General features: G+C 50.9%; 1 protein-coding gene across 2 annotated transcripts in view; it reads right to left on the reverse strand.

Moving 5' to 3' along the window:
- Positions 1-916: 916 nt before the first annotated feature.
- LOC308145098 (zinc fingers and homeoboxes protein 2-like) overlaps positions 917-21,238 on the reverse strand; it is a 142,940-nt gene continuing 122,618 nt past the window's right edge. Inside the window, exons 4-6 of one of the 2 annotated variants that reach the window (XM_080516435.1) lie at positions 12,826-15,970; positions 6,968-7,139; positions 917-3,243 (exon numbers count right to left, since the gene is read on the reverse strand). In XM_080516435.1, the coding sequence (XP_080372561.1) occupies positions 6,971-7,139; positions 12,826-15,674 (3,018 nt within the window). In that variant the 5' untranslated portion in view covers positions 15,675-15,970 and the 3' untranslated portion in view covers positions 917-3,243; positions 6,968-6,970. Of the gene's footprint in view, positions 3,244-6,967; positions 7,143-12,825; positions 15,971-21,238 lie in introns of both variants that reach the window. The other variant, XM_080516434.1, reaches the window with a different exon arrangement.

Consider the following 21,238-nt stretch of genomic DNA (forward strand, 5'->3'; position numbering starts at 1 on the left):
CAGTGAGTATGACTCAACACAGTGCCCCTCTAGTGGCCACAGTGAGTATGACTCAACACAGTGCCCCTCTAGTGGCCACAGTGAGTATGACTCAACACAGTGCCCCTCTAGTGGCCACAGTGAGTATGACTCAACACAGTGCACCCTCTAGTGGCCACAGTGAGTATGACTCAACACAGTGCACCCTCTAGTGGCCACAGTGAGTATGACTCAACACAGTGCCCCTCTAGTGGCCACAGTGAGTATGACTCAACACAGTGCCCCTCTAGTGGCCACAGTGAGTATGACTCAACACAGTGCCCCTCTAGTGGCCACAGTGAGTATGAGAGGAACACTGAATGATGTCACTTGTAGTTTTTATCAGGTTCAAGTTGGATTGTTTGAGTACATTTTATTACGAGCTGCATAAAACATATTTTGTAGGTTAAATGAAGCGAACAAAGCCAATGAAACCAACAACGGTAAGGAAGCTAACAAAGCTAACGTGTTTCTGTGCTCGGCGCTCCTCTTGTCAACGTTCCGACAATAAACGCATCACATTTAATCGACCACCTCTCCAAAAAGCAAATACATTCAGTCATCCTTCAGAAAAATAGTTCATTAAAACTATACCCTTGCAAAAATAAAACTCTCTGGGAAGCTTGCTCAACACAGTGCCCCCCCCCCCCCCTCCCCCTCCCAAATTTAAAAAACTAGAAAGAATTCAAGCAAAGGAACAAAGCGTCTGTTTATGTTTTAGTCTTTTTAAAAAAAAAAAGTGCTGGACTGGAACGAGCCGCCCAATTGAGCGGAGACTCCCCCCACCCCCACCCCCACCGCCACCCCCACCCCAACCCCGTTGTCTGTTGAGGCCAGCCCTGGTGTGCATTTGTAAATACAGTATTTCAGATATATGTATGTTTCATCTTAAATGTGAACCAGGACACTACAGCGGCGGCAGAAGCAACACATAAAGAAGCTCATAGTTTTCTTCACCACTATTTGTCTTTTTTGTCGGAATGGAAACTAGTTTGGACTAGCGACTACCGAGCCAACACGCATCGAATAAAAGGCAAGTCATCTTTTTTTGTTCATCACAAATGTGTATGATTGTGTGCAGAAGACGGAGAGAAGAAACAAAAGACTAGAGGAAAGAAAGAAGCAGCACGGAAACAGAGAAACGTTTCTTCAATGGAAGGAAGTTTATCGTTGTGAATGTCAGAATGTCGGAAATGCTGCTTCGCTTCAGTCTCGTCTCCCAGGCGCATATGTGTGATGAGCAGGGTGTTGGGGGGGGGGCTGAGCCCTGTGGGGGCCTGAGCAGGATGAAGTGGTCCAGGACACCGGTGTGTCTCTGCTCATCCCACATATGCATGTGTCTGGTGAACGTTTGAAGTGGGAGTGAAGACGCGCTTTCAAACCTGTCTTGTTGCTTTCTGGCTCGTTGTGAACTAATGAAAAGATTCAGTGATTGTGGACTGATGGAACCTTTCCGTTTCACCGCCGTTGGACCTGACAGCCTCCGATCCTTGCAGTTGGTTTGTTCGTCATGTGTTTTTGTTTTTTTTAAAGAAAGTAAGTGACAGTCAATTGGTCGTACAAGCATGTTGGTCGGAGCGAGCCGTGCAGATCGGCTTCGGTTTTGTTTTTTTCGTGTTTCTTCAAAAAAAAGGTTCCAGACAGAGTGGCTACGATAATATAATAATAATAATAATAATAATAATATAAGAATAATGATGTGAGAATAATAGCACTTGACTTCACTTCAGCACAGTAAAAAAGGAAAAAAGGTCCAAAGGTGCTTTTTGTGTTACGCTTTTTAAAAATCTGGTTGGATGTGAAGCAGAGACCCCTGCTCCTCCTCCTGCTGCTCCTCTCAGCAGGAGGTGGCGGTTGAAGTCCCATGTCGGGGAGATGAAGAAGTGACTGAACGGTTTCCAACTGGTCCATCATGTCTTTGTTTTTTCTGTAGTGGTTCCACTTCTGGTTTAGTACAAAACAGAGGAAATGGAGGGAAGGAGGAGAAATAAAAATGTTTTTAAGTGTTGCACCGAGCCCTGCTGCACTGGTATTTAAAAAAAGAGAAAAACAAACAAACAAACAAACCAAAAATAGAAGAAAAAGACCAAAAACATAAACAACTAAACAAAAACAAACATGTTCCAGCAGAAAAGGAGATTTCCAGAGACGTTTTGCTCCCATTTTACAAAATGTAACAAAAGTTTACAAATCTGATGCCAGACAGGAAAACAAACAGATACTTGTATTGATATATTCTATTTACAGTGAGAGGAGAAGAAGAAGGTTTTAAAAGAGTAGTAGAATGCAGCAAATCAGAAGAAGAAGAAGAAGAAGAAGAAGAAGAAGAAGAAGAAGAAGAAACAGAAGAAGAAGAAGAAGAAGAAGAAGAAGAAGAAGAAGCAGAAGAAGAAGAAACAGAAGAAGAAGAAGAAGAAGAAGAAGAAGAAGAAGAAGCAGAAGAAGAAGAAGCAGAAGAAGAAGCAGAAGAAGAAGAAGAAGAAGAAGAAGAAGAAGAAGAAGAAGAAGCAGAAGAAGAAGAAACAGAAGAAGAAGAAGAAGAAGAAGAAGAAGCAGAAGAAGAAGAAGCAGAAGAAGAAGCAGAAGAAGAAGAAGAAGAAGAAGAAGGTTTGAAAAGACTAGTAGAATGCAATGCAGCAAATCAGCTTTGGCACTCGGCGTTTGTTTGCTTGTTTGTTTGTTTACAGTCAGGCTGTTGCTGCAGGCACACATTCAGTGCTCCTCCTTGTCATCGTTGTGTATCCATGGCAACGCAGGTCATGCACAACATCACCAACTACCCAATGAGTTCCTCCTCCTCGTCCTCATCTCTCCTCCTCTTCTTCTGTTCTGTAAATTAGTTTCAATTACGTTTGAAGACAAGAAGAGTCCAAACGAATCTTCAGGAAAATGTAAAGCAACATTTTTGAGGAACTTTTTCATCAGATTTTCAAGAAGTTCAGGAAAAAAAAAAAAAATCCAAAGTTGAATTTGTTCCGATCATCTTCAGGAAGGTTAGGGTTCATTACTTCAAATCATCGTCCTATTGTTTGTGGGGGAGGGGCTGAAATCAAGGAGGAGGAGCCTCTCCAGGCGGAGGCGCTGAGCGTGACCCACGAGCCGCCAACCAGCCATAAATACGCTCCACAATTCAAAATCCCCACCCAAATAAAAGAAGAACAAGTTTTGTAGCTCCGAGTTTCAGTTTCTTCCTTGATTGTTCCAGCAGCAGCGAATCCCGAACATCTGTAATGGGGGGAAAGGTTCCGTCAGCTGTGAGAAATCCCATCATGTCAAAAAGGGAGAGCAACGTTTACATGACGAGTTCAAGTGAAAACGCTAAACTTTCTAAGCTTTTCCAGTCTTTCACGCCACAACGGGGCTGAAAACACTGCGACTGGCGCCGTAGCCACACATGTGTTGATTTAGTTTTCAGAGAAAAGTTGCGTGTTGATTTTTACTTCTAATCTGTATTTTTGGTGTCGTCTCTCTTGTGGGACCCAAAAAAAGATTTCAAAGCCGTTCCATGACACAACTTTACATGTTGGTTATTCAAATGGCTGCTTATTGATTATTGATTGGAGCTGTCAGCCGTCGATCTTTCTGCGCCTTGTTTACAGGAAACCATCTGAACACTTTCTATTTAAAAGAAGAAAGACGTTAAGACGCTAAGTCTCCTGTCAGATCAGGCGGAGCGGGAACAAGCAGCAGACTCTCGTCACACTTTGCCCCGGGCGGGGGCTTTTATCTCTCCAACTTTGCCTCACCGGGGGGTCCGCTGCTATTCCAGGATCCAATAAAAAGGCTTTTTCCCCGAAATCTTAAATCTCCTTCAGATGCTGACGAGCTGCAGCTCCGCATGTTACTGATCCAGGGTCAGCTTAGTGCTAACGGGGGGGGGGGGGGGGGGGGGGGGCTCTGAAATGGCTGAGGAGGTATAATAATAAGGGAAATATGTGTCTGTTGGAAAAAAGCGACTTCTAACGCATCTAAAGTTTATTAACAAAAAAAAAGTCGAGCATCTACACTTCATGGCTCTGAAAAATGTAGAAGTCGACGAAAGATCTTCAGCATTTGGAACTCAGCAGGAGTCTGTCAGTGGAGGGTCTGTGGGTAGAGGGTCTGTCAGTGGAGGGTCTGTGGGTAGAGGGTCTGTCTGTGGAGGGTCTGTGGGTAGAGGGTCTGTCTGTGGAGGGTCTGTGGGTAGAGGGTCTGTCAGTGGAGGGTCTGTGGGTAGAGGGTCTGTCTGTGGAGGGTCTGTGGGTAGAGGGTCTGTCAGTGGAGGGTCTGTGGGTAGAGGCTCTGTCAGTGGAGGGTCTGTCAGTGGAGGGTCTGTGGGTAGAGGGTCTGTCTGTGGAGGGTCTGTGGGTAGAGGCTCTGTCAGTGGAGGGTCTGTCAGTGGAGGGTCTGTGGGTAGAGGGTCTGTCTGTGGAGGGTCTGTGGGTAGAGGGTCTGTCTGTGGAGGGTCTGTGGGTAGAGGGTCTGTCAGTGGAGGGTCTGTGGGTAGAGGGTCTGTCTGTGGAGGGTGGAGGGTCGGTTGGTAGAGGGTCTGTCAGTGGAGGGTGGAGGGTCTGTTGGTAGAGGGTCTGTCAGTGGAGGGTGGAGGGTCGGTTGGTAGAGGGTCTGTCAGTGGAGGGTCTGTTGGTAGAGGGTCTGTCAGTGGAGGGTCGGTTGGTAGAGGGTCTGTCAGTGGAGGGTCTGTTGGTAGAGGGTCTGTCAGTGGAGGGTCGGTTGGAAGAGGGTCTGTCAGTGGAGGGTCTGTTGGTAGAGGGTCTGTCAGTGGAGGGTCGGTTGGAAGAGGGTCTGTCAGTGGAGGGTCGGTTGGTAGAGGGTCTGTCAGTGGAGGGTCTGTTGGTAGAGGGTCTGTCAGTGGAGGGTGGAGGGTCGATTGGTAGAGGGTCTGTCAGTGGAGGGTGGAGGGTCAGTTGGTAGAGGGTCTGTCAGTGGAGGGTGGAGGGTCAGTTGGTAGAGGGTCTGTCAGTGGAGGGTGGAGGGTCGGTTGGTAGAGGGTCTGTCAGTGGAGGGTGGAGGGTCGGTTGGTAGAGGGTCTGTCAGTGGAGGGTCTGTTGGTAGAGGGTCTGTCAGTGGAGGGTGGAGGGTGGACCAGAAGGGCCAGCTTGGTCTTGGACTGTCCCCTGGACTTCCTGGAGGAGGTGGGTGAGTGGAGGATGTTGGCCAAGCTGATCTCCATGGGGGACCCGTCTCAACCCTTCATGAGACTGGAAGCCCTGAGCAGCTCCTTCAGCAGCAGAATGAGGTTCTATGATGCAAGAAGGAACTCTACCGCAGGTCTGTCATCCCATCGGCCATGGAGCTGTAGACCACCAGCCTGAGTCTGTCTTCAGTCAATAATGACTGTCACTTTTTCATTTTGCAGTGTTGTATTTTAAACCCCGGTCAATTGTTTGTTATTCATTACACTTACCTCCCCCATACGCTCCACCGTACCATTTTAATATGTATATTTTGTATATTATATGTCTATTTTGTATATTTAAATTTTTTTTATCTTATGGCTGCTCCTGTAACGTGAATTTCCCACACGTGAGACAAATAAATGTCTATTCTATTCTGGATGGTCTGTCAGTGGAGGGCCTGTCAGTGGAGGGTCTGTCAGTGGAGGGCCTGTCAGTGGAGGGTCTGTCATGGCAGACCAATTGGTGGAGGATGTAGGGTCTTTCAGTGGAGGTTCCATCAGTGGCGGGTGGAGGGTCCGTCACTGGAGAGTGGAGGGTCTGTTGGTGGAGGGTCTGTCGGTGGAGGGTCTGTTGGTGGAGGGTCTGTCGGTGGAGGTTCCATCGATGGAGGGTCTGTCGGTGGAGGGTCTGTCGGTGGAGGGTCTGTCAATGGAGGGTCTGTCGGTGGAGGGTCTGTCAATGGAGAGTGGAGGGTCTGTCGGTGGAGGGTCTGTCAATGGAGGTTCCATCGGTGGAGGGTCCGTCACTGGAGAGTGGAGGGTCTGTCGGTGGAGGGTCTGTCAATGGAGGTTCCATCGGTGGAGGGTCCGTCACTGGAGAGTGGAGGGTCTGTCGGTGGAGGGTCTGTCAATGGAGGTTCCATCGGTGGAGGGTCCGTCACTGGAGAGTGGAGGGTCTGTCAGTGGAGGGTCTGTCATGGCAGACCAATTGGTGGAGGATGTAGGGTCTTTCAGTGGAGGTTCCATCAGTGGCGGGTGGAGGGTCCGTCACTGGAGAGTGGAGGGTATGTCGGTGGAGGGTCTGTCGGTGGAGGTTCCATCGATGGAGGGTCCGTCACTGGAGAGTGGAGGGTCTGTTGGTGGCGGGTCTGTCGGTGGAGGGTCTGTTGGTGGAGGGTCTGTCGGTGGAGGGTCTGTTGGTGGAGGGTCTGTCGGTGGAGGTTCCATCGATGGAGGGTCTGTCGGTGGAGGGTCTGTCGGTGGAGGGTCTGTCAATGGAGGTTCCATCGGTGGAGGGTCCGTCACTGGAGAGTGGAGGGTCTGTCAGTGGAGGGTCTGTCATGGCAGACCAATTGGTGGAGGATGTAGGGTCTTTCAGTGGAGGTTCCATCAGTGGCGGGTGGAGGGTCCGTCACTGGAGAGTGGAGGGTATGTCGGTGGAGGGTCTGTCGGTGGAGGTTCCATCGATGGAGGGTCCGTCACTGGAGAGTGGAGGGTCTGTTGGTGGCGGGTCTGTCGGTGGAGGGTCTGTTGGTGGAGGGTCTGTCGGTGGAGGGTCTGTTGGTGGAGGGTCTGTCGGTGGAGGTTCCATCGATGGAGGGTCTGTCGGTGGAGGGTCTGTCGGTGGAGGGTCTGTCAATGGAGGTTCCATCGGTGGAGGGTCCGTCACTGGAGAGTGGAGGGTCTGTCGGTGGAGGGTCTGTCAATGGAGGTTCCATCGGTGGAGGGTCTGTCGGTGGAGGGTCTGTCAGTGCCGGGTCTGTCAGTGGAGGTTCCATTGGTGGAGGGTCCATCAGTGGAAGGTGGAGGTTCTGTTTGACCTCAGAGACTCACCATTTATCCGGTCAGCCTCCCGGACACGTCGTCCATCTTGCGGTCTCGGTCCAGAACCAGACCGTGTCCTCTTCCGGTGTGTCCGTTGTCCAGCCAGGTTCCAAAGACGTCCTGGACTGGCCCCCCATTCTTAGCCCCATTCTTCAGCTCCGCCGTGGTCTGCTGCCTCAGTCTGCTGACGCAGGGCAACAGCAGGTTAGCGGGAGTCTCTGACAGACGTCCACATGGTTCCTTCCATATTTATTTATATTCCAGTCAGTTCTACACTATGGGTTCTCAAAGTGCGGCTCCTGGGCCAATGGCAGCCCACCACAACACGTCTGGTGGCCGACAATGCACTCGAGTTAATCCAACTGTGCATTGCTTGGGCTGGACAAATCTGTTTCCTGGTCTATAGCGACATCTGCAGGCTAAGTGGTAATTACAGGTGTCATTTAGACTTTTTTAGAAAAACATTTTTACCACTAGGACGGTGATGGCGTTTAACGCCTGAGACCGTGACCGCAGCTGTGAGGCCAGATCTGCAACCGGGCCCCTCAAAAACAAAAAAAAACAAAAAAAGGTGTGGGCAAGGAGAAAAGCTAGTTTCAGGCTAAATGGGCAAATGCTTATGTTGTCGAACGTCACAGGTCGAATTAAGTCATGTGCCTGATCTGCAAGCAGGTTAATGCTCAAGGACTTCAACAAAAAATACCATTTTAATACCAATCATAAAACCTACGACCAATTTACCAGCAAAGTGCGCACCAATAAGCTGAGACAACTTAAAGGAGGCAACACTGCAAAGCAGTCAGTTATCTGGTGAAGCTGTAACAGGCTAGTTAAGCAGTCACTCAGGAAGTTGCCAGGCAAAGTGAGTCACTCAGTGACGGAGAATTTGTGTGAGACTGCATTTTGAAAATGGACATTGTTTGTCTGGAGCAAAAAACTAAGCTCTGTGGCACCAGTTTGTGGAATGACACATTGAGATGACGAATCCAAGACCCGGAAACGATCTCACAGAGCAACTGGGATAACGTGTAACGTCAGGACGGACAGATCTCTGACTGTAACGTCAGGACGGACAGATCTCTGACTGTAACGTCAGGACGGACAGATCTCTGACTGTAACGTCAGGACGGACAGACCTCTGACTGTAACGTCAGGACGGACAGACCTCAGACTGTAACGTCAGGACGGACAGACCTCTGACTGTAACGTCAGGACGGACAGACCTCTGACTGTAACGTCAGGACGGACAGATCTCTGACTGTAACGTCAGGACGGACATATCTCAGACTGTAACGTCAGGACGGACAGATCTCAGACTGTAACGTCAGGACGGACAGATCTCAGACTGTAACGTCAGGACGGACAGATCTCAGACTGTAAAGTCAGGACGGACAGATCTCAGACTGTAACGTCAGGACGGACAGATCTCTGACTGTAACGTCAGGACGGACAGATCTCTGACTGTAACGTCAGGACGGACAGATCTCAGACTGTAACGTCAGGACGGACAGATCTCTGACTGTAACGTCAGGACGGACAGACCTCTGACTGTAACGTCAGGACGGACAGATCTCTGACTGTAACGTCAGGACGGACAGATCTCAGACTGTAACGTCAGGACGGACAGACCTCAGACTGTAACGTCAGGACGGACAGACCTCAGACTGTAACGTCAGGACGGACAGACCTCAGACTGTAACGTCAGGACGGACAGATCTCTGACTGTAACGTCAGGACGGACAGATCTCAGACTGTAACGTCAGGACGGACAGATCTCAGACTGTAACGTCAGGACGGACAGATCTCTGACTGTAACGTCAGGACGGACAGATCTCTGACTGTAACGTCAGGACGGACAGATCTCAGACTGTAACGTCAGGACGGACAGACCTCAGACTGTAACGTCAGGACGGACAGATCTCAGACTGTAACGTCAGGACGGACAGACCTCAGACTGTAACGTCAGGACGGACAGACCTCAGACTGTAACGTCAGGACGGACAGACCTCAGACTGTAACGTCAGGACGGACAGACCTCAGACTGTAACGTCAGGACGGACAGATCTCTGACTGTAACGTCAGGACGGACAGACCTCTGACTGTAACGTCAGGACGGACAGACCTCAGACTGTAACGTCAGGACGGACAGACCTCTGACTGTAACGTCAGGACGGACAGACCTCTGACTGTAACGTCAGGACGGACAGACCTCTGACTGTAACGTCAGGACGACAGATCTCAGACTGTAACGTCAGGACGGACAGACCTCTGACTGTAACGTCAGGACGGACAGATCTCAGACTGTAACGTCAGGACGGACAGATCTCTGACTGTAACGTCAGGACGGACAGATCTCAGACTGTAACGTCAGGACGGACAGACCTCTGACTGTAACGTCAGGACGGACAGACCTCAGACTGTAACGTCAGGACGGACAGACCTCTGACTGTAACGTCAGGACGGACAGATCTCAGACTGTAACGTCAGGACGGACAGATCTCAGACTGTAACGTCAGGAAGGACAGATCTCAGACTGTAACGTCAGGACGGACAGATCTCAGACTGTAACGTCAGGACGGACAGATCTCTGACTGTAACGTCAGGACTGACAGATCTCAGACTGTAACGTCAGGACGGACAGATCTCAGACTGTAACGTCAGGACGGACAGATCTCAGACTGTAACGTCAGGACGGACAGATCTCAGACTGTAACGTCAGGACGGACAGATCTCAGACTGTAACGTCAGGACGGACAGATCTCAGACTGTAACGTCAGGACGGACAGATCTCAGACTGTAACGTCAGGACGGACAGATCTCAGACTGTAACGTCAGGACGGACAGATCTCAGACTGTAACGTCAGGACGGACAGATCTCAGACTGTAACGTCAGGACGGACAGATCTCAGACTGTAACGTCAGGACTGACAGATCTCAGACTGTAACGTCAGGAAGGACAGATCTCAGACTGTAATGTCAGGACGGACAGATCTCAGACTGTAACGTCAGGACGGACAGATCTCAGACTGTAACGTCAGGACGGACAGATCTCAGACTGTAACGTCAGGACGGACAGATCTCAGACTGTAACGTCAGGACGGACAGATCTCAGACTGTAACGTCAGGACGGACAGATCTCAGACTGTAACGTCAGGACGGACAGATCTCAGACTGTAACGTCAGGACGGACAGATCTCAGACTGTAACGTCAGGACGGACAGACCTCAGACTGTAACGTCAGGACGGACAGATCTCAGACTGTAACGTCAGGACGGACAGATCTCAGACTGTAACGTCAGGACGGACAGATCTCAGACTGTAACGTCAGGACGGACAGACCTCAGACTGTAACGTCAGGACGGACAGATCTCAGACTGTAACGTCAGGACGGACAGATCTCAGACTGTAACGTCAGGACGACAGATCTCAGACTGTAACGTCAGGACGGACAGATCTCAGACTGTAACGTCAGGACGGACAGATCTCAGACTGTAACGTCAGGACGGACAGATCTCAGACTGTAGCGTCAGGACGGACAGATCTCAGACTGTAACGTCAGGACGGACAGACCTCAGACTGTAACGTCAGGACGGACAGATCTCAGACTGTAATGTCAGGACGGACAGATCTCAGACTGTAACGTCAGGAAGGACAGATCTCAGACTGTAATGTCAGGACGGACAGATCTCAGACTGTAACGTCAGGACGGACAGATCTCAGACTGTAAAGTCAGGACGGACAGATCTCAGACTGTAACGTCAGGACGGACAGATCTCAGACTGTAACGTCAGGACGGACAGACCTCAGACTGTAACGTCAGGACGGACAGATCTCAGACTGTAATGTCAGGACGGACAGATCTCAGACTGTAACGTCAGGAAGGACAGATCTCAGACTGTAATGTCAGGACGGACAGATCTCAGACTGTAACGTCAGGACGGACAGATCTCTGACTGTAACGTCAGGACGGACAGATCTCTGACTGGAACGTCAGGACGGACAGACCTCTGACTGTAACGTCAGGACGGACAGACCTCTGACTGTAACGTCAGGACGGACAGACCTCTGACTGTAACGTCAGGAAGGACAGATCTCAGACTGTAACGTCAGGACGGACAGACCTCTGACTGTAACGTCAGGACGGACAGATCTCAGACTGTAACGTCAGGAAGGACAGATCTCAGACTGTAACGTCAGGACGGACAGATCTCTGACTGTAACGTCAGGACGGACAGATCTCTGACTGTAACGTCAGGACGGACAGACCTCAGACTGTAACGTCAGGACGGACAGACCTCAGACTGTAACGTCAGGACGGACAGATCTCAGACTGTAACGTCAGGACGGACAGATCTCAGACTGTAACGTCAGGACGGACAGATCTCAGACTGTAACGTCAGGACGGACAGATCTCTGACTGTAACGTCAGGACGGACAGATCTCTGACTGTAACGTCAGGACGGACAGATCTCTGACTGTAACGTCAGGACGGACAGACCTCTGACTGTAACGTCAGGACGGACAGATCTCTGACTGTAACGTCAGGACGGACAGATCTCAGACTGTAACGTCAGGACGGACAGATCTCAGACTGTAACGTCAGGACGGACAGATCTCTGACTGTAACGTCAGGACGGACAGACCTCTGACTGTAACGTCAGGACGGACAGATCTCTGACTGTAACGTCAGGACGGACAGATCTCAGACTGTAACGTCAGGACGGACAGACCTCAGACTGTAACGTCAGGACGGACAGATCTCAGACTGTAACGTCAGGACGGACAGATCTCTGACTGTAACGTCAGGACGGACAGATCTCAGACTGTAACGTCAGGACGGACAGATCTCAGACTGTAACGTCAGGACGGACAGATCTCTGACTGTAACGTCAGGACGGACAGATCTCAGACTGTAACGTCAGGACGGACAGACCTCAGACTGTAACGTCAGGACGGACAGATCTCAGACTGTAACGTCAGGACGGACAGACCTCAGACTGTAACGTCAGGACGGACAGACCTCAGACTGTAACGTCAGGACGGACAGACCTCAGACTGTAACGTCAGGACGGACAGATCTCTGACTGTAACGTCAGGACGGACAGACCTCAGACTGTAACGTCAGGACGACAGACCTCAGACTGTAACGTCAGGACGACAGATCTCAGACTGTAACGTCAGGACGGACAGATCTCTGACTGGAACGTCAGGACGGACAGATCTCTGACTGGAACGTCAGGACGGACAGATCTCAGACTGTAACGTCAGGACGGACAGATCTCTGACTGTAACGTCAGGACGGACAGATCTCTGACTGTAACGTCAGGACGGACAGACCTCAGACTGTAACGTCAGGACGGACAGATCTCAGACTGTAACGTCAGGACGGACAGATCTCTGACTGTAACGTCAGGACGGACAGACCTCAGACTGTAACGTCAGGACGGACAGATCTCAGACTGTAACGTCAGGACGGACAGATCTCTGACTGTAACGTCAGGACGGACAGATCTCAGACTGTAAAGTCAGGACGGACAGACCTCTGACTGTAACGTCAGGACGGACAGATCTCAGACTGTAACGTCAGGACGGACAGATCTCAGACTGTAACGTCAGGACGGACAGATCTCAGACTGTAACGTCAGGACGGACAGATCTCAGACTGTAACGTCAGGACGGACAGATCTCAGACTGTAACGTCAGGACGGACAGATCTCAGACTGTAACGTCAGGACGGACAGATCTCTGACTGTAACGTCAGGACGGACAGACCTCACAGGTCTGCAGCTGATGGTCTCATCTGGGTCACACTAACATGGTGTCTGTACATTCTGCAGGATGAAGAATTGTGTCAGTATTGTCAGTACCTTCCAGCGAAGCACTCCTGGAGCCCGTTGTGCTGTTGGCTTTTGAAGCTGTTGACTCGTTGCTCCATCAGCCAGCCCAGCTCCACCTCCAGCACTTTACTGCTGCTGATGCTGGTGAGCGCCCCGCCCTGACAGTGCTGGAGGGTCCCGGGTGGAGCGTTCTCAGGGGAGCCCCCCGGCGGCCCCTGCCCTCCGTTCAGGCCATTGCTATGAAAGAGTTCTGCCAGCTCGGCGCCGCCGCCCTGCAGTCGGCTGTCAGTGAACCAGCGGGTGAGCTCCGCTCTCATCAGTCCCGTCCGACCCTCCAGCTGGCTCCGCTCCTCAGGGGAAGGCCACTGCATTTGAGCTAAATCGTCCTTGAGGAGCGCCAGGGGTCGACCATCCGGAGGCACTGCACAGGGGTTGAGGGCGGACAGGAGTGAAGGTGGGGGGGGGCGCTTCAGCGGATTGGCGCTGGTGGTGAGTGCTTTGTGGATCACGTTCAGCTGCTGGATTGGTTTCTCTCCAGCGTCCCTCTTCGTGCCCATGGAGTTCAGCAGGGCTTGTTCCAGGTTGTCGCGGAGTGCACGACGCTCCGCAAACCAGCTTTCAATTTCCTGGTGAGAGAGGCGGGTGCTGACCACAAGGTGGTCCACATCGCCGTGTGTGGGGAAGCTGTTCCGTAAGAAATTCTCTTCCAACACCTTCAGTTGCTTTGCAGACTTTCCTTTCATCCGCTCCAGTAAGGGGAACTGGGTCAAAACCGAAGACGACTTGTGGAAATCGGGTTTAAGTGCTGTTATTGTGTCCAGACTGTTAATGTGCAGAACCCCGTTGTGAGTTGCGAAGGTCTGATCACGGGACCATTTCCTGTCAAAGCGAGACGTCCCGTTAGCCTCTGACAGAGGACTGACCCCTTTGTCTCCTCGGGGGTAGCTGGCTTTCAGCTCCACTCCCTGCTGCTCCTGCAGCTTGTGTCCATTGAAGGGAGACCCTGGAACCTGTGACGGTGCTTTAGCTGGAGTGTGGATGGACTGGATGATAGGCGGCCTCCTTAATGGTGAGTTAATGAGAGGAGGGGAGTTTGGCAGGTTGGGATCAGCAGCTGGCAGAGAGTGGGTGTTAAGGGACTTATCTTTGGCTCCGCCATGAAAAACAAGTAAAGAGTTTTTAAATGGAGGGGCAAAGATAGGAGGGGGTACTATCATAGGCCTGGTTAAGGACTCTGGAAACATTATGGAGGGAAGAGACACCACTGGCTTTGTTTTGAGACTTGCTAACGTTGAGAGAATCTTTCCTTTGTGTGACAAAGTTGGCGACAGTAAAGGCACAGGAGCAGAGGGCCTCTTCATCTCTGTGGCCACCAAGGGGATTGCTACAGGTCTCTTTGCGTCCAAGGGAACAGGAGGTGGGGCCATTGAGTGGCGGTCTTTGTGGGGAGGGGGCGGAGGAGGGGGAGCCATCAGGACTTTGTCTTTGGCGTCGCCGGAATGGGGGGCGACTGCCATGACGGGTCGCTTGGCCTCAGGGCCGAAGATTGCTGTCAGATGTGGAGGCAGCGATCGTTTCAGGGTGTGGCCAGAGGCAGTGACTCTGGACACCGAGTTGGTGCTGGTCACGCCGCTTGATGCAGTCTGGACGTGAGCCAAATGCTGCACTGTGGTGTGAACCACTGGCTGCTGGGACGGTTTGGAAGATGGTTGAGTGACAGGGCTTGTAGGTAGGGTGGTGAATGTGTGATGGGCCGGAGGGATAGAGCCATTGAACATTTTCTTGCGGGCTTCCTCCACCTCCTCGGGGGACCAGGTGATGCCTTGCTTCAGGCGCTGTGTGGTGAACCAGACTTTAATCTGCTCCTCCGGGTGCTTGGAGGCGGCGGTGAGCCATGACAGCTCGGCGTGTGTTGGATAAGGGAACTTATTGAATGACGTGATCAGCGTCAGGTTGTCGTCCAGAGAAGGGTTATATTTGGTGGTGTTCAGGGGAACAGCTATTTTTGGTACAGAGTTGAAGTTGGGTGGACGCTGGAGCATCGGGGTGACATGGGAGAGCCCTTGCAGGATGGTGGGTTCAGGAATGATCACTGTCCCATTGATGTTCACCGCTGTTATCTGATCTTTCTGGATCAACCCTTCCAGCTGGCTTTTCAGGTTACATCCTCCAAAGAGCGGCTGAGGGCCACTTGGTGTGTTTACGGTGGTGGAAATACAAGGTGGAATCATGGAGCCGTCTTTGCTGTCACCCTGCTCATTCATCATGTCGTTTTCCACTGAATTGTCCTTGCCTTCGATTGTCTGCTCTAGAACAGTCTGATTGTTCATCGTTATTCTCTTGAACTTGAAGTTGGTCTCTCCTGGGTGCTGGCTCTCGTTGTGCACTGTGAGCGAGTCAAACTTCTTGGTGTTGAAGTTGCAGACGGCACAGAGGTACAGCGGGTTGAGGATGACATTGGGGTGGCTGGAATCCACATGCTCTTTGAAGTCGTTGAGGTTCTGTGTCACAAATGGACAGTACTTACACTCGTAGCCTCTCGGATGCTTTGTCTGTGTTGTCTGGTGGGTCTCTGGTTCCTTGTTGTCCTCGTCTCCCCTGGAGTCTTCAATGGCGGGGGTTTGGTCTTCTTTATCAGAATGCTGTTCTTGATCTGACCGCTCCAGATTCTGATCCACCTGCTGGTCTGGATCTCCTGGATCTTCCCGTTGGGGTTCGAGTTGCTTTGCTGCAGATTCAGACGTTTCTGACTCGTCTTTTTCTGTCCTGTTGTTTGAGATCTTCATGTCCATCATGTCTTCCGGGTCATCTTTCAGTTCAGGCAGGTCCCCGACGACCCGGACCATGCAGGGGTTAGAGGACTTCCTGCGACTGGACATGGCTGCTGGTGCTGGTGTTTCAGATTGCGATATCGTGCTTTTTGGCTGCTGCTGCTGGTGGCGGTGGCGGCGGACGGAAACGTTGGTGTGTCCGCGTTTGGGGGTCCTCACTGAGGGGGTCCGAGCTGTCGTTCGAAGAACTTGGAGGGAAGTGTCCAGCGTGCGGGACGGAGGACAACAACCGGCTGATGGCGCCGGTTGAACCGGTGGTGCAGTGGCGTCTCCGGCTCACAGGCGGTGTCAGCTCCCGGCCGCGGCGTCATGGGAGGACATCACACACAGTAGCGCAGCACAAGCTGTGTGGTAACACAAAGACAACCAGATGTTAATGTTTGTGCTCCAGTAAAACAATGATTGAAGACAGAAAACACACAAAGTCATTACGAGGCAAAAAAACAAAAGACTGGGAGGGATGCATGATGGTCACCGACAGAAGGGCAAACGTAGATTATCTGGAAACAAGCATTGTGCAGTTTGTTCATCTGTTTAATTGGTGTAATGTGATTTTAAAAAATAAATTCCAGAAGGCAACAAATTCTCACACTGACAGTGTCAGACAGTGAGAAACTTTCAGGATTTAACAAATTAGAAAACTTGACTGGAAGCAATAAAGTTATTTTTTAGTTCCAACTTAAATTTTCATGAATGGCTTAGTAACTGAAGAAGAAATATTAAACGGAGTCAACCACTTTATCACCAGGTTTGACAGATGGATTGGACAAAGACAGAAATTCCACAAGTCAAGATATTACAAAAAACATAAATTAATGGAAAACAAAAAAAAAGAGTGACAACTGAGTGAGCCGCCGCCGAGCTGCAACATTACAATGAATCAGAGAGCCACTTAATCAGGACACGCTGTTCCAGGCCAATCACAGCAAAAACGTAATACATTGAAGAGTCGACTGCAACTACAAAAGACAAAAAAAAGAAGAAGCCTCTAAACTCCAGAAGCCATTAAAAAGACATTAAGTGTCTTTCAGACATTCGGGCAAAGACAACTTCACAAGATGATCGCCCTGTAATCATGTAATAAGAGACTCCATGATGAGATCTCCTGACAGCCGTCAGACACGCAGCGCAGGGGCAGGTGGGGGGAGGGGGGGGGCAGGTGGAGGGGGGGGCAGGTGGATGTGGTGGAGCAGGTAAAGGACAGGACAAGGAGACAGTGACATGCAGGATGGAAACTTCCAAGCCACTGAAACAGAAGATGTTTCAACTATATCACACATTGACTGACGGAGGAGAGAAGTACTGACGGAGGAGGGGGAACTGATGGAGGAGGGGGAACTGATGGAGGACGGGGAACTGATGGAGGAGGGGGACTGATGGAGGAGGGGGACTGATGGAGGAGAGGGACTGACGGAGGAGAGGGACTGATGGAGGAGAGGGACTGACGGAGGACTGATGGAGGAGAGGGACTGATGGAGGAGGGGGACTGATGGAGGAGAGGGACTGATGGAGGAGGGGGAACTGATGGAGGACGGGGAACTGATGGAGGAGGGGGACTGATGGAGGAGGGGGACTGATGGAGGAGAGGGACTGATGGAGGACTGATGGAGGAGACGGACTGATGGAGGAGGGGGACTGATGGAGGAGAGGGACTGATGGAGGAGAGGGACTGACGGAGGACGGATGGAGGAGAGCGACTAATGGAGGAGGGGGACTGATGGAGGAGAGGGACTGACGGAGGACTGATGGAGGACTGATAGAGGAGAGGGACTGACGGAGGACTGATGGAGGAGAGGGACTGATGGAGGAGAGGGACTGACGGAGGACTGATGGAGGAGAGGGATTGATGGAGGACTGATGGAGGAGGGGGACTGATGGAGGATGGAGGAGAGGGAGTGACGGAGGAGAGGGACTGATGGGAGGACTGATGGAGGACTGACGGAGGAGGGGGACTGATGGAGGACTGATGGAGGAGGGGGACTGATGGAGGAGGGGGGTACTGATGGAGGACTGATGGAGGAGAAGGAGTGACGGAGGAGAGGGAGTGACGGAGCACAGGAGCAGAGGAGGAGGAGGAAGCAGCTCCAGGGGAAACAGGAGGGAGAAACAAAGCATCTTCCTCTCTTCCTCTTGATCCGGGCCTCCGTCAGTCGGAGGATTAAAAGAGAAGAAACATATTTGCCAGGGAAAAAAGGGGTATTTCAACACTTAATTAGTATCGGCCGAGCTGTTATATGTCCCATGAGTCACTTAATGTTGGACATATTTCCTGCTCGCCGCCTCCATCGGCTGCCTGCCGCCGACGCAGACGTGCAGTCTTTTATAGCTGCACTGCAGTTGACGAGCTGCACGGCGCAGTGAGATTGAACTAATCCCGTTATTACAAACCTCATGCATTTACATGGCTGCTTATTGAAGCTGCAGCTAATGAGGCTCCGTACAGACGCTCCCGAAATAACAGACACACAAACCAGCTCAAACAGAGCAACTGCCTGTTTCTGCCCAGGAAGCTGAAACAGGCCAGTAAGAAGCTCGTACAGCCCAACAGGAAGCTCAAACAGCCCAACAGGAAGCTGAAACAGGCCAGTAAGAAGCTCGTACAGCCCAACAGGAAGTTCAAACAGGCCAACAGGAAGTTCAAACAGCCCAACAGGAAGTTCAAACAGCCCAACAGGAAGCTCAAACAGCCCAACAGGAAGTTCAAACAGCCCAACAGGAAGTTCAAACAGCCCAACAGGAAGTTCAAACAGCCCAACAGGAAGTTCAAACAGGCCAACAGGAAGCTCAAACAGCCCAACAGGAAGTTCAAACAGCCCAACAGGAAGTTCAAACAGCCCATAAGGAAGTTCAAACAGCCATACAGGAAGTTCAAACAGCCATACAGGAAGTTCAAACAGCCCAACAGGAAGTTCAAACAGCCCATAAGGAAGTTCAAACAGCCATACAGGAAGTTCAAACAGCCATACAGGAAGTTCAAACAGCCCAACAGGAAGTTCAAACAGGCCAACAGGAAGTTCAAACAGGCCAACAGGAAGTTCAAACAGCCCAACAGGAAGTTCAAACAGGCCAACAGGAAGTTCAAACAGGCCAACAGGAAGTTCAAACAGCCCAACAGGAAGCTCAAACAGCCCAACAGGAAGCTCAAACAGCCCAACAGGAAGTTCAAACAGCCCAACCGGAAGTTCAAACAGGCCAACAGGAAGTTCAAACAGGCCAACAGGAAGTTCAAACAGCCCAACAGGAAGTTCAAACAGGCCAACAGGAAGTTCAAACAGCCCAACAGGAAGCTCAAACAGCCCAACAGGAAGCTCAAACAGCCCAACAGGAAGTTCAAACAGGCCAACAGGAAGTTCAAACAGCCCAACAGGAAGTTCAAACAGCCCAACAGGAAGTTCAAACAGGCCAACAGGAAGTTCAAACAGCCCAACAGGAAGTTCAAACAGGCCAACAGGAAGTTCAAACACCCCAACAGGAAGCTCAAACAGCCCAACAGGAAGTTCAAACAGCCCAACAGGAAGTTCAAACAGGCCAACAGGAAGCTCAAACAGCCCAACAGGAAGTTCAAACAGGCCAACAGGAAGCTCAAACAGCCCAACAGGAAGTTCAAACAGCCCAACAGGAAGTTCAAACAGGCCAACAGGAAGCTCAAACAGCCCAACAGGAAGTTCAAACAGGCCAACAGGAAGTTCAAACAGCCCAACAGGAAGTTCAAACAGGCCAACAGGAAGCTCAAACAGCCCAACAGGAAGCTCAAACAGGCCAACAGGAAGTTCAAACAGGCCAACAGGAAGCTCAAACAGCCCAACAGGAAGCTCAAACAGCCCAACAGGAAGTTCAAACAGCCCAAACGGAAGTTCAAACAGGCCAACAGGAAGTTCAAACAGGCCAACAGGAAGTTCAAACAGCCCAACAGGAAGCTCAAACAGCCCAACAGGAAGTTCAAACAGCCCAAACGGAAGTTCAAACAGGCCAACAGGAAGTTCAAACAGGCCAACAGGAAGTTCAAACAGGCCAACAGGAAGTTCAAACAAAAAAACAGGAAGTTTTCTCCACCAGACTGGAGGAGAAGAGTTCAGAACCACCAGGACCAGGTCAGACTGGAGGAGAAGAGTTCAGAACCACCAGGACCAGGTCCGTGTTTTGGCCTTCAGGCCTCCTGACGAGGAGTCATGTGACACCGGGCTGCGGCCCAGTCAGCTGGCTTCATGCGTGCCAGGAATTGTGGGAGCACATGGAGAGATTCCACAGGAAATACAAACACCAACAGTGATTCACGATGGCAGGAAGTAGACATGTCTCCCTTTCAGAGGCTTCAATACAGAACCAGGACCAGAACTCCACTGTGACCTGGAGAGTAAAGTCACACTGTGGTGAGTGGAGATCGGGGAGTAGGTCAGGTGAGGCACATTTTAGTGCAGACAAGGAGGAGCAGGAGGAGCAGGAGGAGCAGGAGGAGGATGAGGAGGAGGAGGAGGAGGAGGAGGATGAGGATGAGGAGGAGGGGGAGGAGGAGGAAGATCAGATTCTGACCTCTCGTGAAGGACAAAGCATCACTCTAACCACAAACTGTATCATCTGACTGTAACAGAAAAGGGCAAACCAGAGAGAGGGGGAGAGAGGAGGAGGATTAGGAGGGGGAGGAGGAGGAGGAGGATTAGGAGGGGGAGGAGGAGGAGGAGGGAGGAGGAGGAGGAGGAGAGAAGGATGGGTGTGGAAGAATTCATGAATGCAGGAAAAAGAAGGGATATTTTGGGAAATGAGATGAGAAATAAAGGGCGAGAGGACGAGTGCGAGGGGTGGGGGGGTTGGCAGCACGGGTCAGAACCGGGTCAGGACCGGGTCAGGACCGGGTCAGAACCGGGTCAGAACCAGTCAGAACCGGGTCAGGACCGGGTCAGGACCGGGTCAGAACCGGGTCAGAACCGGTCAGAACCGGGTCAGAACCGGGTCAGGACCGGGTCAGAACCAGTCAGAACCGGGTCAGGACCGGGTCAGGACCAGTCAGAACCGGGTCAGAACCAGTCAGAACCGGGTCAGAAGCAGTCCCAAACACACATAGCAGAATCTGAACTTAGTATTTGACGACAGTTTCATAAACATGATGAACTCCACGGGTCTCCAAGGAAAGTTTTCAGAATCTTTCTAGATTTGTTGGACATAATAAAGAAAACTAAAGGTGAGCTGCTTCCTGCTCGTCGGCGTCATTATGCTGTTCTATCAAGTAGAAACACTGCAACACTTTGACTCCAGCTTTTCTTCCTGTGATGCAAACTTTTTCTTTGTTTTTAGAAAAAAACACCTTGAACATATCTGCAGAGTAAATTTACTTTCTTATAGATCATATACAAAAAGGTGTCATTTCCACAACCACCTTTCAGTGCAAATCAGAGGTTTTTGTGTTTTGCTTCAAGAATGATGTCCAGCAGAAAGAGAAAGTGAGTTTGGAAACCACTGCTGCAGTTTGTGGAAAGAAACACAAATGTTGTGATTCTTCTTCAAAGTGAATCTGACCACCTCGTCCTTTTGTCACCTGCTGACAGATTATTACAGATTATGGGACAGAAACACTTAATAGTAGGTTTCATGTGAACACATTAAACCCACAGTCAGAC

The sequence above is a fragment of the Blennius ocellaris genome, assembly GCF_963422515.1.
Source record: "Blennius ocellaris genome assembly, chromosome: 20".
In the NCBI taxonomy this organism is placed as follows: domain Eukaryota; kingdom Metazoa; phylum Chordata; class Actinopteri; order Blenniiformes; family Blenniidae; genus Blennius; species Blennius ocellaris.